Source organism: Porites lutea, chromosome 10 (genome assembly GCF_958299795.1).
Source record: "Porites lutea chromosome 10, jaPorLute2.1, whole genome shotgun sequence".
NCBI lineage: Eukaryota > Metazoa > Cnidaria > Anthozoa > Scleractinia > Poritidae > Porites > Porites lutea.
Window position 1 is genome coordinate 32,634,025 of NC_133210.1, and position 17,437 is coordinate 32,651,461.

General features: G+C 39.7%; 1 protein-coding gene across 2 annotated transcripts; it reads right to left on the reverse strand.

Annotated features, from left to right (window-relative positions):
- Positions 1-1,777: 1,777 nt before the first annotated feature.
- On the reverse strand, positions 1,778-17,437 carry LOC140950261 (multidrug resistance-associated protein 1-like). 2 transcript variants are annotated; one of them, XM_073399471.1, is made up of 24 exons: positions 17,311-17,437; positions 15,862-16,077; positions 15,354-15,537; positions 14,691-14,945; positions 14,078-14,143; positions 13,855-13,992; positions 12,673-12,813; positions 12,255-12,333; positions 11,965-12,046; positions 11,643-11,769; positions 11,017-11,193; positions 10,438-10,605; positions 10,209-10,292; positions 10,039-10,120; positions 7,336-7,478; positions 6,443-6,955; positions 5,721-5,920; positions 4,731-4,857; positions 4,230-4,331; positions 3,968-4,114; positions 3,511-3,669; positions 3,169-3,335; positions 2,646-2,840; positions 1,778-2,179 (listed from the first exon to the last, which is right to left on the reverse strand). In XM_073399471.1, the coding sequence occupies exons 1-24, from the start codon at positions 17,313-17,315 to the stop codon at positions 2,047-2,049; spliced, it is 3,690 nt and encodes a 1,229-aa protein (XP_073255572.1). In that variant the 5' UTR covers positions 17,316-17,437; the 3' UTR covers positions 1,778-2,046. The 2 variants fall into 2 exon arrangements, with proteins under 2 accessions (XP_073255572.1, XP_073255573.1); XM_073399472.1 differs by lacking the exon at positions 12,673-12,813.

The window sequence follows — 17,437 nt, forward strand, 5'->3', positions numbered from 1 at the left end:
TCTCCTTTTTGAGCTTTTAAAATTACGATGGGGTGACAAGCTATATCAGCGCTTTTTTGGAATGGAAAGTCACGTCATGTGATTTTAAGAGATCGAATAACTCAATAACATCCAAAGGTTACCTGCCTCAGACCACCTATCGCAATCAAGCTGTATCACAACTAAGAATGTAAATAAGTCACCGTTAAATCAAGTATATAACAATCTCTGCACTTCTCGCCAGGCCGGCATTTGGCACCATCTACGTAGTTCGATGTTAAAATAAGAAATGAAAAGTATCACTTACCAACTGACCGGTATTAAGCTGGCAGGCCGGGAGGGACCGGATGGCGGTGCATGAGCGTAATGACACTTGAGACCGGAGAAGCCCCAAGGTTATCGAACCAATGAAACACCTTCCTTCCTGTTAAGCTCATGTTTCATCGCGTGTAAATAATTACTTAAAACATATGAAAATTGATAAAGCAAAAAGGAAACAGAAACAAAAAATATTATTTGCAACCGTCAAGAAAAAGAGATAACAATAGGAATAGCTAAAAGCGAGAGGTACTGGGACTATTGTAAAAGCATCCAAGCAGCCAAGCCTCTTGTGACTGAAGAGGGCGTCTAGGTCCAAAGAGAAGAAAAGGTCACCTAGAAAACTTCCATTTCACGTAACAGTCTGGTTACTTTCCTTCAAGTTATTTCTTATCATCAGTCAATTGAAGATATTTCTCAAGTGAGTGCAGTGGAATAGTAAAATACTTTTTAAAAAATGCAAAAAATGAACCATGGCTTGAGATCAAAGTCCAGATAGTGATCTTCATAAAAATGAAAACATATCATTGCAGAGACCACCAACACCGACGAAAGCTGGTCAACGAACAGTGCACTTAATTGCAAGAAAGACTTGTAAGAACGTTGTAACATAAGAACTAAGGCCAGGATGTCTAACTAAAACATTTCAAGGGACGAAACAAATTTGAAACGAGAAAAAACCTGTAACTCGCCTGGCCCCACCTATGACGAGATCCAAGCAACGTAAGGGCAGCTTACCTTACCCTGCCTTACGATGAGAATTGCTTCTTTCCTGTGTGGTCGCCGACTATATTTATGGCCATTTTTGTGAGTTTTTGTGAAAACGGTTTTCTTTTTCGCTATATATATGTACGTAGGTTACATAAAAAATAGTACTAAAGTGCGTGCCGACGCTCCTCGTTCGAGGCTGGGGTACCTATGGTGCGAAAGGTGGAGACTGAGTAAACTGTGTAGTAAGCAACCAATCACCAGCGGAAAGGTTTGTAACCAAGAGTAGATACGTCCAAATCACTGCAGGGGAATTTACCCCTGCAATGAGCCGGTCACTTTTACACCGGGGGGAGGGGGGGTACTCGATATATCCTTGGGTGGGGAGGTGCGGCCCGGCCCCTCATCCCCTGACCCTGTTTAAGACAAAAATCGCTGATTTTCCTACCCTGTTTAAGACAGAATTCCGATTTTTGATACCCTGTTTAAGACATTTAACCCGAAACCATACCCTGTGTAAGACAGTAATAAATATCGAAACTCTTCCTTATTTAATCCATTGGCAATCACAAAACTGTTTACATCTTGATCAACAGACACGTAGCTTAGTTCGTAGAACATACGCACAGGCTGTTTATCGTCCAAGAAAAGATACCTCGTTTAAGACAAAAATTGATAAAATCGATATCCTGATTAAGTACCCCCCCCCCCCCCCCGGGCTTTTACATCAATGAATAAATAAAATGAATCAAATAACAAACAAACACATGGATAGAGAAAAGCGACTGTATTTTTTATTTCACGACACGAAGTTTTCCTAACAAGAGGTTATAAATAGACAACTTTGGAAGCTGATCTACCGCACTTCATTTCGGGGCTTTCGAGAGTGTTCTGTGAAAAGCGCACGCGCGAAGCGTTTTACTTTCTATCTCTCACACGTCGTTGGTTTGTGGAGCCTTTCTTTTAATTCCTTAGTTTTTATAAACAAATAAATAGCTGGAGAAGAAACATAATTTTCCTCCCACAAAAAAACATATCTTGTCAACTATCTGAATTGATTGACGTTACATTAACTCTTGCGTCGCAGGCCATGGAGTAAAAATAACCTTTCAGATCTAGGAGTTTAGAGGGTGAGCCGAATTCCATAATTAAACCGTTGTCTAGCACCAATACCCTGAAAAAGATATAAAAACAAGCCGTAAATACGAGTTCCTTGCTGTCAGAATACTTATCGCGATCTTTTTACTTTTCAGCAATGAATTCAACTGTGGAAAAAGCACATCATTGAAAAAAAATGTCCATTTCGCATTGAATCTTGTTATCCCCACAGAGATTGTTGGCTTTGCAAATGTCTGTCTATCCAATCAACATAAAATATATTCACTAGTTCTATTTCTTGCAATGAGAAAAGGTTCTTGCCCCGAAATCGCACAGCCAACAAATAAAGCTACTTCTCTCGTGAACTTTCGCCTTGATGCCGGGATATTCGTAAGCGCCTTCATGGAAAGAGAACCAGAGAGCGCATAGCTGATTCCAGCAAAAAGGGAAATTTTTGGTCACTTTTAAGCAAGATGTCTTTAAAAATCCCCAGTCTTTTTATCTGGACCACAGCAGGGCCCAGACTGGAAGCAGTGACTTACCGATCGTAATCCATGATGGTGTTGAGCCTGTGAGCAATAGTGAGCACCGTGCGGTCAGCAAACTCCCGCCGAATCGTTTGTTGAATGAGTTCATCAGTTTCCAGGTCCACCGCGGCTGTGGCTTCATCAAGAACAAGGATTTTACTTCTACGAAGCAACGCACGTGCTAAACATACCAACTGCCGCTGACCAACGCTGGAATAAATCAACCAAAGTGGCTCATCACATGACAACAGAAACTCCCCGATAGCATTTTTGCTGAGGGGTTATAAATGATAAACTTTTCATTGCTGATTAAGTTCAAGAGCGGTAACAAAACGATTTTGTCCATTGCGTGGATTATTATACTTAGAAATATCAAAGAAACATCTGATGAAAACTACTAAGACTGTTTAGGAGAGACTACTTAATGAAGCATCTTTGATAGTGAGAATTTTTGAGTGATTTGTGTGGCTTTGGTAGCCGTGATGGGGATCTTTGAAAAGCTTCGAAAAAATTAAACAGATAAAGGTAGCTTTAATACCTCAGGTTTTCTCCTCCTTCGGCTATTGTGTGTTGTAAACCTCCATTTAATCCGCAAACAAATTTTCTCAGGTGACTAACTTCAAGTACATTCCACAGCTCTTCATCTGAGTGTTTATTAAACGGATCCAAGTTCACACGAAGTGTCCCAGAAAAAAGAACAGGTTCCTGTGAATAACACACAATTGAGAGAGTGGAACGTGATTGGACGAAGAAGAAAGGTTCTTCATGAAGTCAGCCGTGCGTTCGTGTGCGTTCGTTTTCAGTCAAGTAGATCATGCGCAGTTGACACTCACAGTTAATGAAGGGTTAAGAATATTGTATGATTGTTCTATGTCATTACCTGTGGAATGATCGTGAGTCGTGATCGCAGATCCTGAAGTCCAATCGTAGAGATATCTATCCCGTCTATGACAATCTTTCCTCCAGCTCTCTCCAGAATACGGAACAAAGCCAAAGTAAGTGAAGACTTGCCTGCTCCTGTGCGACCCACAATGCCAATCTGTAAGTCGAAATAGACAGCTAGTAAGACCTCTTGAATTTCCGTTGGCAGTGTTTGTAGGAGAACATAAGTGCAGCCGAGAAAGCGACTAAAACAAAGACGTTCATCCATGACAAATAAGGATAAAAAGTTAAAAATCCCAAACGGAGAAAGCCGAAAAAAAATGTAGCTATTTTTAACGGTTATTTGTAAAATTATTCTTCAGTTTGGTGTCGAAATCAAACAAAAAGCTCCAGCATGTTGTCGTGCGAAAACAAAAGGAAAATATAGTGGGTATTTCTAGCATTGGATGATATACCTTTTCAGCTGGCTTGATGATGACACTTATCCCTTTTAACACCAAAGGAAGACCATCTCTGTACCTCAACTGAAAATTATCAAACTTTACCACGCCCTGTTCAGGCCAGTCACGTGAAGGCCGACTTTCGGGAATTATCCTTTCGGCCTGAAAAAGTGCAAAATATGGTGAAAACAGTGACTCGAATGGGAACCAAGGCCACGTTGGTTGAAAGCGACTTATGTAATGTAAAATAAGACTGATATCCTCGTTGGTGTATTACCTCTGTTTGTGTCTCAGAATATTCTCTGACTCTTTCCACCGACACCAAATTGGTTTCTAGTTCACTTGTCATGCGAATCATCCAGTTCAATTTGTTAGTGATCTGCGAATAGAAAACGTCTTGTTGTGGGTTTCCTGCTTGTGAAACCATAAACCCTACTTAGAAACTGTACAAAACGGCTATCACTTACAAAAAAGGCAAGTATATGGCAAAATCAGGAAGCAAGGACATGGATGGAAAACATGAAAAAATATGGTTCAATTTGAAATGAACTTTTATTGAAAAAAAGCCATTGAACGATAGACTGTAGGGAAAACACAGACTGTCTGATTCTATGTAAGTATTGGCAGAAGTAGGACTGAGGAACAAAAAAGAAAAAGACATTTGAAATAGAAATGGCTTAGAAAATCCAATGGCCATGGTTTTTAACGAACACCACCGCATCGTTTACTATAACCAAGAAGTTAGTTATTGGATACGTTACTTTGGCTGAAAGAATACCTGCAGCGCATATGATATAGAGAGTCCTACTAGGCCACCTGCGATGCTATCCCTGCTGATTACAGCAAATAAAGCAGCAAAAAAGATCAAGCAATTCCCAATAAACTCCAAACGCAGAGAGAGCCACCTATGGGTAATAAAAATAACACTTCATTTATTAATTTTATAAAAGAAAATGTGGGGCCAAAGAAAAACGAGCAAGCGGCACAGGAACCTTAAAGTGCGGACACTAAAACCAGGACACTTGGGAGAAGATTGTCCAATCACAATACTTTCTGAAAACAAAAGATTATCATGTTTTGTTGCTAACGGACCAATAAAATTCAAGGTTCAACAGTGCAACCTCTGAAATAACCGTTGAACGTACCTGACCTCTTAGGAAACAACGCTCAAATTTAGGAATTTTATTGGCCTGTCCCGGTTTTAGCGCTCGCACTGTAAAACCAGATTTTTCCGGATATATTATATTTACGGTATACTGATTCGGTATACTGATTCGCATCCATTCATACACGTTATTTAATCCAAGAATATTCATTTGGATACAAACTGTTCACATTAGGCTCCGACCAAACCCGGACGTTTTTATTTCGGACACACGCATTTGGAGTAAACGGCAAAAGAAACCCGTTACCATAGTGTTTCAGCCGGAATCATTATGAAACCGAAAAAAAAAACCACGCTAGGATCAACCTAGTCTAAGAGGTCTACAACTGTCAGCCCTTCCTTACTCTCTAATCACAATTTTAATAACATAACGAGAACTGTTATTAATAAGAGCAAAGATGCAGAAATACTGGACTCATTTAATCACACTTCCAAGAAACGGGCAACAAACACGTGTAATTTGTTGTGCAACATTGCCTCAAAAGGATTTAAAAAGCGATGTTGGGCTAATTACCACCTGCGAGTCAAACCTGTCTTGAAACAAATCAGACAGTAAACATCAGACATCGCCACTAGATTCACTACAAAATGGATGATTATTACCTGTTAGCCGACACACCCAAGTAGTAAGCCACCTGGTTTTCATCCACTTTTCTATAATTATCCCGGATGAATCGCTGCTGCTGTGAAAATGCCCGGATGGTGGTGGCCCCGTTAATTGTTTCTAGAAAATGACTGTAGATTGGAGATCTGTTGACTGATTCAATCCTTCGCAGTTGTCGAGAGGTCGCTACATAAACTCTCTGAGGAAAAAACATGCAAAGCTAGTATTAAAAAATTCTTATAACCGATATCTGTTTGGACTTGACTGGTAATATAGAATAATTTTAGATAAAAAAAATTATCCGGCACACACTTGCATCGTCCAACTTTAAGCAAAAAGACAAATTAGGCCTAAAAAAAAATCTGCAGCTAAACAAGGATAATACCCTTTAGCAGATTTATCTACCGCGGACGAAACTCTGTTCGTCTCTAAGGGCCTGTTTACATGGAAGTGGGGGACCCCTGGGGACACCAGGTAGGTGATGTAACCCGCTTGGGTGAGGTTACCCACCTGTCCATATAATGTCTCATTTTAATTAAACCACGTTTACATGATAGGTGCCTGGTGGTGACTCATCGTGGCTTACCTCACCTACCTGGGGTCCCCCACCTCCATGTAAACAGCCCCTAATATAAATTTCGCGGCACTTACTTTACTCCATTTGTCACGCAATATAAGTAGTGTAACTGAGATTTGAAACGCATACACTTACTAGACCTACCTGAATATAGAAGTACAACGCACCAAGCGGCGGTAAAACAGCCAGGAAAATGGGTGTGGCATAACTAACAGCTACTAACATCCCCAAAACATCGAAGAACATCGCAAAAAACGAACGAAGTGAGTTAGGGATTGTGACATCAATCCCATATATGTCTTTTGAAATCCGATTCATTATTCTTCCAAGCGGTGTAACGTCAAAGAATGTCATAGGCAATCGCAAGATATTCACAATAAGCTTCCGATGAAGTGTTCTAGAAGCTCTGATCGCGCCAAGTAACAACATCAGTGAATATAATAGACTAAATAACGCTTGTCCTGCACCTATGCCACCGTATACTGTGAGGTAAAAGTCTCTCTGCGCACGCGTTGTGTTTTTTGCTGAACTCCAGTATGCCAGCCATATCCCAGTGCCAACTGTACACGCTTCCATGACAGTAAAGAACAACAGAGAAAATAAAAACCAGTGTATTCCTGTAGACTTGATGTAGGACAGCAATAAGGAAAGCTTTATCTGTTGATCAGAAGACAAAGAGTCCAGATTAGATTTTGTTATGAGCGCGCAGCGAGCGCAGCGCATGCAGTTTTTAAGACTGAATTTAAAACAGGCTGAGATGTAATAAAAGACGCTTATTGAATCCACTATCAGCCCGCTTATACAACCCCAGTCCTACCTACCCACAGCTTGTACGACTTCTATCAGTAAAGCTCTTTTTGTATAAGACGTTCGCCTTGTATTAAATTCTCGGCTCCGAACTCTTCCTACGACTACTTTAGAGATATTAGAGAGACAGAAAATTATAATATCTAAGAATTAAAAAAGCTACAATACTGAACTTTACATGATAATATGCCCACATATTTATTACAAAGCGGATGCACAGGGCAACTTACACGTCCTCTCTCCATTCTTTCCACTGTAATTGTTTTGCCAACATCGTCGTTGGTATTGTCTCTCTTTTCTATTCCAGGAGGTGGGCCGGTGTCTTTCTCGAAAGATTTCTGTTCATCGTCAATGTCTTCGGTAGCATTTGTTTCTGTTAAGAAAAATTAAGAATGAATCACTAGACTGGAGACTTAACTTATCTTAGGTATATGTATCTATAACCGATTTAACTTCCTGGACCCAAGATAAATAGTTCTGTATACCTACAATCATCGTCAAAAGTGTTGGGAAGGTTGCCTTTTTTACCTCTTCTTTTTCTTCCTCCCCCCACCCCTGGCCCAATGTTGATCAAAACGTTAATGTTTGTGCGCGCAATTGTTCTGTTATATCCCAACATTGAATAGGGGGGACGAGGGATATTTAGCAAAAGAGAAAACTCTGTTTTTTCAGGATTAAAACGGACTACTGTTAAGTTGTACAACCTTCCCAACTAATTTTGTCTGTGATTGTCTGAAAATTCTGGGTGTGGCAGTAAAAGGTCAAAAATCGACGACTTTTTGTCAGTAGAAACGTCTTCAAAAAACACTCGTAAACAGTACTCTGTTGAAAAAAGATATTTGCCGTACCTTGTTAAGACAATTTTTGGCGCAGACGCCCGTTTATATTCGGCATGTTTTGCAACCCGGTAAGTACAACTATTGCTCTTTCCGGGGCACAGGAAGAGCCAAAATACAAATGCAAGATTATTTTCGGTGAAAGCTATTGACTATAGCATAGGCTGATATGTTTTAAATGTTAAAGCAAGATATAGTGCGTTCACCAGTTCCCCAAAAAATCATTCGGATCGCTACATTGCAGCTGACATATTCCTTAGCAGCTCCCCATTCTTTACAACATTCAGCACATGTCCATTTGCCACGCGAGCAAACTATGAGGCTGAGTGGAAATTTGCTGAATTCTAGAGGCTACTTTCTCTGGCTGAATAACTCTAGTTAAGCCCTTGTGGCACCGCTTTTCGAAACTGGTTTCAGAAAACGAGAACAAAGTACGCTCTTGATTTAGATTAAGGCGTCTATTGTCTTCGTTAACCTAATTAAAAAGGATAACACACGCAAAGTCATCACACACCACATTACTCCATTTTCGTAGCCGAAAATAATTCCTTTATAGTAGCGCTAACGACAAAATAGCCTAATTGACTTGTTCGGGGCTTTGCAAGGACTTAACCAAACGAATTTTAATAGACATTTTAGCTTAATTCTAAGTAAAATACGACATTACTCCATGGGTAGCGTTAAAATTAAACTAACTTTGCTAATTGACCTTTATAGGGCACTGTTTAAATGGAGTAATGTTGGGAAACAGTTGTTAAATTTATCCCCGTAGATAAATGCGACAAAAGCTGTCCATATTCTTACATGGTTTACATGTTTTTGCCCTTTTCTTGTTTGAAAGTTGGTTCATTGAGCATATATTTCGCATTTTCTTATGGAGTAATGTGGTGGAGGAATGTGGAAACCCATGTTGTTTTCTGTTCTCAAATTATCTGAATGATTGACAGGCGACGGTAGCACAGCAATTTCTATATGAACTCTGAACATGGCTGAATAAACTCTTTTATAGAGGTTCCGTATTACCTTCAGGCCTTACGAAAATAAAGTCTAGAAGATTTTAATTCAGCACTTATCTCACTCCTCCCTCGCAACTACAAACATCATGTTTTTCTAGGATAGTTTAACACCGCCGGAATGAAAAAAAAAACTTTATTGTGGCAGCCTTTATGCCATTTCTATTTGTAACATCTTTCAAAACATTTGGCTGATAGGAAACAGCAAAAGTTAACCAGGAATAATACCGCTGATGAAAAAGATGCATGACAACGACTGCAATCGTATAGTATTTTTTTACTTAAAAATACCCTCATGACTTTTCGCTAAATCTGGTGAAACAGACAACCTGTGGCCATTCCTTCTACATAGTCCACGCCAAGGAAACGTCCTCTTGCTTCATGAGGAAAATTAAAGGCCTTAAATGTTTTCTTCTGGCGTTCTTAGAAGAAAGCGATTTCACCCAGTGGATTTTGTGGTCACGCTATGAAATGTCACGCGCGTCAGATGCAAAATTCTCCTACATGTATTTATGATTTTACCGAAATATAACCTTTATTATATTTTTTATATAGTTTGGAAAGTGCATTATCAGTACAGTTCCAGGGCGAGATATCTCAACCAAATGTTAAATGCGACAAGTTTTATAAGCGTTTAAAGTTGATTTCCTATTCTCTTACAATCATCGTCAAAAGTGTTGGGAAGGTTGCCTTTTTTACCTCTTCTTTTTCTTCCTCCCCCCACCCCTGGCCCAATGTTGATCAAAACGTTAATGTTTGTGCGCGCAATTGTTCTGTTATATCCCAACATTGAATAGGGGGGACGAGGGATATTTAGCAAAAGAGAAAACTCTGTTTTTTCAGGATTAAAACGGACTACTGTTAAGTTGTACAACCTTCCCAACTAATTTTGTCTGTGATTGTAGCAAAACATTTGATAGAACTCAAACATAAATTTGATTCTGGATTATCCATTATTAGCATTATTTGCTTGACCTATCGGAAGATGAAAACTGGGTGACGTCACAAAGAGTATGAGTCCACTACTGAAGCGTTTTATAGAGAAAGGTTATACAAAACATATGCACAGATAAGCAGCACAAACCACTGTTTTCTTCCGAACTGTATGTCTGCAGAAAATCCGCAAAGGCGCCCGAGTTTTTCAATAGCTCAGCGTAGGTGCCTTCCTGAAAAGGAATGCGTAAACAGTTATTTTAACTCAAAAACAGAGAGAAAAGCGACGATGGAAAATACGTCTTTTACTGATTCCGTTACCTCGGAAACAATTCCGTCATGAAGAACGATGATATGATCCACTTGAGGCAAAAAGCTGATACCATGCGTAACTAGGATGCGCGTCTACAAATAAACAAGACGAATGGAGAGTTAAATTGTTGAAAAGAGCCTTTTACGCACGGTTTCTTTAACATTTCCCTAATTACAAATGGCATGAGAACCGACTTCATCAACCCTAAGACGTTTCCAGCCATTATTTCAAACTGACCTTCTCCTTGAGAATTCCACTGGCTCCGATCACGTGACGAAACAGCTTTCGCCCAACGTGAGCATCAACAGCACTGAGCGGATCATCTAGCAAATAAATATCAGCGTCAAAATAAACCGCTCTTGCCAGGCTAACACGCTGTTTTTGACCTCCACTCAGGTTGATGCCCTGTTGATGTAACAAAAACCAGCGTCATGTAATGAGACTCAAAACTAAAATAAATAACCTGTTGCTGCGTATGCATTTAAGTAAGCAAGTATTACGTCATCTCGATAGTGTATCCAGCGGGAATTATTAAGACGCCTGCTGACAGCGAAGAACGAGTCAAGGTAGCTGAATATTCATTCGTTCTTATTTATCAAAGAGAGGAGAAGGCCAATATCTAGTCATCTTGCACGAACAAGCATGGTGAATAATTAAATGATCAAGAGAACTTTTTCCTTACGCGAACAACGCAGGAAGGGCGGGCGAAAAAGGCTCATCTTGCCCGCTCGGGTAGCCAATCAGAACACAAGTTTTGCGGCTTCATCTTGCTTGCTGGCCAAAGCAGCCAAACTATTTAATAAGTTCCCTTCTTACCCTTTCACCAATCTCTGTTAAATCACCCGCGGGTAGAATTTCTAGATCTGGCCTGAGTGAACACGAGTCAATCACGTGCTCATAGCGTGCACAGTCGTACGCACTGTTAAAGAGGATATTGTCTCGTACGGTAGCGTTCTGGATCCAGGCCTGCTGCGACACATAAGCCACTGTACCCTGGAAAATTACAAGAAAACAGAAAACTTCACTAGTAAACTTGTTCTTACGCACACAGAAGTATGCTGCGCACCACTTCATTCTCGATTTTCGAATCCCTCATAACACGCTTTGCTAGCCCCCGCCAACCCCACCCCCCCCTCCCAACATTTTCAAATGCCCCTGGGATGACAGTAGGTTCTTAAGAGCAATTCAACACAACAAATCAAGCGAAATTTGAAGGAGGAGGTCAACAGAGTGTGTTATAAGGGATACCAAAATAGTCAACTGATTTTGATTCTTTTCTCGTTGACAAAAGAAATCTGCTTATTACAGACTTGAATAAACAAGTAGTCTGCTACACAGCCGTTTTTAGAGTCGTCACACAACGCTCCTCCCCACTGCGTGACGACACTAAAAACGGCTGTGTAGGAGACTAATAAACAAGCGGATTCCTAGCACTCACTCACCCCCACATGTACGCTACCACGTAGTTTCTCGGTTTCTCCGAGAAGTGAAGATAGCAGGGTAGATTTGCCACAACCAACTTGACCAACCACTGCTACCAATGAACCACTTGCAATATTTAAATTTATGCTGTGATTAAAAAAAATCAAATTTTCAGCAAAAAAAGGAAACGCTGAAATGCAAAACAAACAAACGTGTTGCATGTAAAAAGAAAAAGAGCCTCAACATCGACACGAAATAAACAGTAACCAAACTACAAGAACATTCGAAAAAACAGGAACAAAAAAAGAAGAAAAGGGTACCTTTATACTATTCTGTTCTAACCTGCGCAGTATTGGAGTGTCGTTCTTATTCCAGCCAAATACGCCATCTCTGACACAAACCGTGCTCGTATTAAGCACATTGCCTATGAAGTGTGAGAGTATAAAACCTCATTAATTTTATGAAATCTTAATGAAGAACGTCATTAGTTTGAATGAGCAATAAAAAAAATTTGTACAAGAGAGACTGCTCCCAGTCTACAAAAAGTTAAAAATAAAGTCACAGACCAAAGACGGATACAATCAGTAAAGTAATCTCAAAGTCGAAGTGCACGCTACGATGTCGTCTCTTACAAGGTATCCTCTGGACACAGTTTGGATCCAGCTCCTTTAAACCCAGGAACTCTTCCAAGCGCTTGACTGATACTCGAGCCTTAATAAAGAAAACCAGTAAATGATAGTTGAGTTGAAAATACGCCGGTATACGTATATATTTATAATATTCTACCTCTGAAAAATAAAGATAATATAATTCGCCTTGGCTGTTTGCTAATAGTTTCTACTGAGATGACATAATTGGGCCCATTTCCAGGCCACCGTTCGTGGTTCGTTCGTCGATAAGACTTTTTTTAGATGTTTTTCCTATCTAATAGTTACTTGAAGGTACAATGTTTGCGTTTATGGCCTTAATGTAATAAACCAACCAAAACGTAAACCTCTGCACCAAATTAACTAGCTTACAATGGTCACTAATTCAAATTTAAAGCCTCACCTGCACACAGGTTGCAATTACAGTTGGAAAGTTTCTTAGAGGAAATGACATGATTCCAAACAGCGACAAAGCCACAAAAGCCTTGGAGGCTGTTAAGTCATTACCACATAGAACATAAACTGCAAATGTTGTCACAGCCACCTAAAACAAATGTTAGGGAGCTTAAGCAACGACAACGGCGACGGCAACGAGAACGGTAGAAGGCAAAAAAAGAACTTTGCACGTGTATCACGTGTTTTGTACATTTCTTTGCCGTCGTTGCCAGACTACAACGTGAAACTTCCTATTTTCACGTTTTGTGGAGGACGCGAACACAAGACAACAATTTTCTTTTTCTTTTTCTGAACTTCGATACCACGCTCCTTTAGAATTCAGCTCCAGAAAAATTCGCCATTATTTGCCAAATTGAACGAGATGGAACAAGCGCGATGAGATTTAAAGCAGCGTAAATATACTTTTTAATGACGTTTTTGTAGCCGTGGCCGTCATTGTTGCTTAATGACGACCGCCAACTGGTAAAAACCATTATAGCAAAAGGAAAGAGAAAAATCAAAAAATCGTTTACAGATCAAAACTTACAACAAAAAATTCCCAACCTCAAAACGTTTTATATACACAAAAAAAATTCAAACCTTTGATATTGGTTATTTTGTCCAAAAATAAGCCCCACTCGTTCAAAAACGATCCCTTTCCGAGTGCTGATGCTCACAACGAGCCTCGTCCCAAGGGAATATGCCCGAGTTCAAGTTCGAGTTGCAATATCTCTCAAATGTTGAATTCCTCTGATGATATCAACCTGATACTGAAACTATACACACTATACAGACCACATTATATTGAACTTGTCAACCGTAGATTAAGGGGATTGACCCTGACTCGTCCTCAGTCATCTCTCTTTAGCGATAAAAGAGCGGTCAATGGGAGCGCGATGGATGGTGTGAAGGTGGAAAGAGGGGTTAGAGTTTCGGTTAATTAAGGGTTTACCCTAATCCCATCACCCATCACGCTTCGATTCTTCATTTACTCTTCTCGCGTTCCTTCCTCCGCGTGCGATCCAAATAAAGAGGACTGGAGACGAGTGAGAGTTTGACCTGTTACCAGAACCATTGCAGCTAATTTTACTCTTCCCCCTGCTGCTGCATTGACTTGACAAGTTGAGCGCTAGAATTCTCTGATACCTACCATAACAGGCAACGTATTAAATATCAAAGTCAGTACGGCTCTCAAGAGTCCAGACAGGAGAAGATAACTGAGTTCTTTAGCGCGTTTACTGTTTATGTTACTCAAGAAGGACTCTTCCCAGGCGTAAAGCTTCAAGATCTGGGTAAAAAAATTGTAACTGCATTGGTTATTTCATAGTACAATATCAAACACACTGCAGAAAACACCAGGCATACTCTGAAACCTTTATTCCATTAAGGACTTCATTTATGATTTTGATTCGATCATCTTTTGCTGACATCTGTTGCGCCTAATTAGAGGAATGGTAAAAAGAAAATCATGATTGGTTATACCATTACTATAAAAGCAAGTAGGAAAATAGAAAACACCCAGTTATTGTTTCAGGAACCAGTGTCGATTTTGCAAAAACCAACCCGGTTTCTGAGTTCCCGACCCATCAGCGCAACAACGTAAATGCCAATGCATTTTCGTTCCTGTAGATAGACTCTCCTCTGAGAGCTTCCATAGTGTAAGCGATTTGATCTGGTTTTAGTACAAGAGTAGTTTTGACATCAGCTTTAGTTTAGTTTCAAAACTAGTCCAGCCATCCGTTTCACGGTAAACTTTACATTTTCAAACGAAAAAGCATTAATGTAAACGAGGTTTAAGATACTACTGTTCTAAGCTTCTCGTATACGTAGGTTACTTATAGCTGGAGGTTTATCGTCCCAAATTAACGTCGTCGGCACAAATAATGCGCTACAAAATCACCTGTAATTTCTTATTGCTTGTAACCGGGACACTTTATGCGCGAAATAATGGAAATATAATGTTAACCGCATTGTTCAAAAAAGTACCTGGAATTTATTGGCTTTCCTGGCGATCAAGAAATTAATCGGTGTGAAAATAACCATGACACCCAAGCCAGCATAGATTGACCAGCCCATGGTGCGATGTAGGAAGTACAAAGAAACTGCAATTTGGAAAGGTCCTGACCACAACATGTTTATATACGTCACGGAGTCCATTAGTCTTTGCGCATCCACTGACATCAGGTTCACAATCTCCCCAGCGGTCGATTTCACACGAGATGCATTGGTCAGTACGAGAGCCTGGAAAGCAACAAGCGAATAGCTAATTTCAGTTAATTTCAGTGCTTAGTCTCTCACTCTAGGAAGACTAATTTATAGCAGAAAACTGTAAACGCTTATGATGATTTTAAGGTTTATCAAACGAGGACTTGCTCAATGATGAATGACACGAACGAAACCCCGGGCTCCCATAAAATGCATCTGGCTGGCTCAAACGTAATAAGTGAGAAACACACCAAACCAAACTACTGGGGGATTCTATAGTCTTGCAACCCTTTCGAACCCTTTCGAAAAACTGTTATGTCCCCAACAAACTTGAAAGTAGAAGGTGTAGAGACTAACAGTGAGGAAGTCTTTCTAATAGCGAGATGAATCCTGTTAATCAAGTGCTGCCTGGAAAGAAAATCAAAACTTCTTTTCACGACTAACCTTTTCATACACCAGTCCGATGACAGCAGAACGCAAGCGCATACCAATTGTGAACATCGTATGAAAATATTGGTGCAAAAATATGGACTGAATTATAGCTGCCACAAGCATGGAGCAGGCGTAAACATAGCCTTTCCACCTCCCTGCCGTATCGTGATCGTCTTCCACGTATTCAATTAACAGTCTACAAAAAATATGCAAAATAAACTTTTTAACTCTTTTCTCTTAGAAAGTTTTTAAGATTCCAAATCGCAGCAAAATTAGAAGTCGTCCTCCAAAGAGTTTGTTTAGTTAAAGGGGTTTGATTCACAGACACAAGTTTTTACGTTCATGAAACCAAAATTCGAAAAAACGTGTTTGTTTTCCATCCAGCCGCGGATAAGACAATTAATATATTGAGGTCCTGATTGAGGTCATAACATATTTTGCAGTATACAGTTATGATAAGGGTGTTATACCATCCCAAAAATGGCGGCATACTCTAAATTTTCATGTCACTGTAACGTACCTTAACAACTGTGGCTGTACAAATAGTAAGAAGTCCTGGAAAAGTTTAAATATTATTGCTCTGAAAATGTTTGAAGAAAACATCTTGAATAACACTTTCAGAAGTGAAGGTTTTCTCCTGTTCTTTTCAATTCTTTGTTTTCTTTTTTCATCACCAAGCAACCAGTCAGTTTCGTTACATGCTAAGGGTTCTTCAGTGACTCGAAATTCCTTTTCTCTGAAAAAAGAGGAATTCCATGATCATTTCAAACAATTTCTTGTAAAGACAATAGAGAGACTCACGTTTACGGCAAACGGCAAACATGAATATGTACCACGTGACCAAGTTTTCCCTTTACTTCTCGCTTACTGTTCGTTATTTCATCACAAATATTAGTAGTTTCACGCCAGTTTTATCCAAAAGAATTGTTTTGGGCTGTATTTATCTGCTCAGTTTCCATTTTAAGAATTTCTCAACTTCAATCTGGCGTTTACCGTTTGCCGTAAACGTGACTCTAAATCTCTTCAATTACAAAATTAAAACCCGTGGACTTCAAGAACCTTGGAGGGGGACTATGTCGCTAAAAATTACCTGCGAAATAAGAATAGCGAGAGAAGGCGAAGGAAGGAGGCCGGCTGGGTCAAGAAATCCAAGTTTCCTTCCCCTACGAACTGCTGCGATAAGATACAACAATGGCCTATAATTTTCTAAAGAACGTTTCCTAATATAAGATTATTTCATCACACCTACTTCAGTCGTTTTCTATTCACACTAGGGGAGTATTATTTCGAGTGTTTTCCACTTCGGGCGTTTTTTGTCCCGATCTTGCCAAGTTAGTGAAGTGTACACGCAAATTATTTCTTTCCATAGTGAAAAGCATGATTTTTTTGGAGAAAGAAGAAACCATGACGTTCGAGTAGCTATCTGGGACAAAACCAAGCCATCTGAAACCTACACTTGCAAATTTTTGCGCTTCTTTATTGCGTTCGACGTTAGGAGAACGCAACACATAATCTTGGGATTCCTGTGAAAGTCAAGGAAGACCTTCTGTGGTTCTCATTTCGTCGTACGTCTTCATTTTCTGTGCTATCTTGAATGATTTACCTCGCCGGGCACAAAAATGTTAAATGCAATTAATTTCACATATGCTCTCAGCAATGTTTGGATGGTGCAATGGATACACCTCAAAGGTCTCGGGTTCCACTTCGACTCCTGCCAGGTGATACTTTTTTCTCTTTTTTTCATAGTCGGTTTATTTTGTTTTGTTTTGTTTTTTAAAAAAACATATAGGAAGCGTTTGGCAGCATCAAGTTATTTGACAGTAAACCTAAAAAAGCTGGAACACACTTCCTAATCTGAGATTACTACTTCATTGCACTAAATCACTGTTAAGTTAAATGAACAACAAAACTAAGAAAATGTGAAGTATCCACACTTTCATTTGATAATGATATATATTATATTCAGTACCTCATGCATTTTTTCTCCTCGTGGTTCCAAAGGGACTTAAGTTTGGGAACAATGGTTGCAGCTCTACTCTTCCTGTTTAGAGCCCACAGGTCTTCATCTTCTAAAGGTCTTTTGTAACCAGTATATA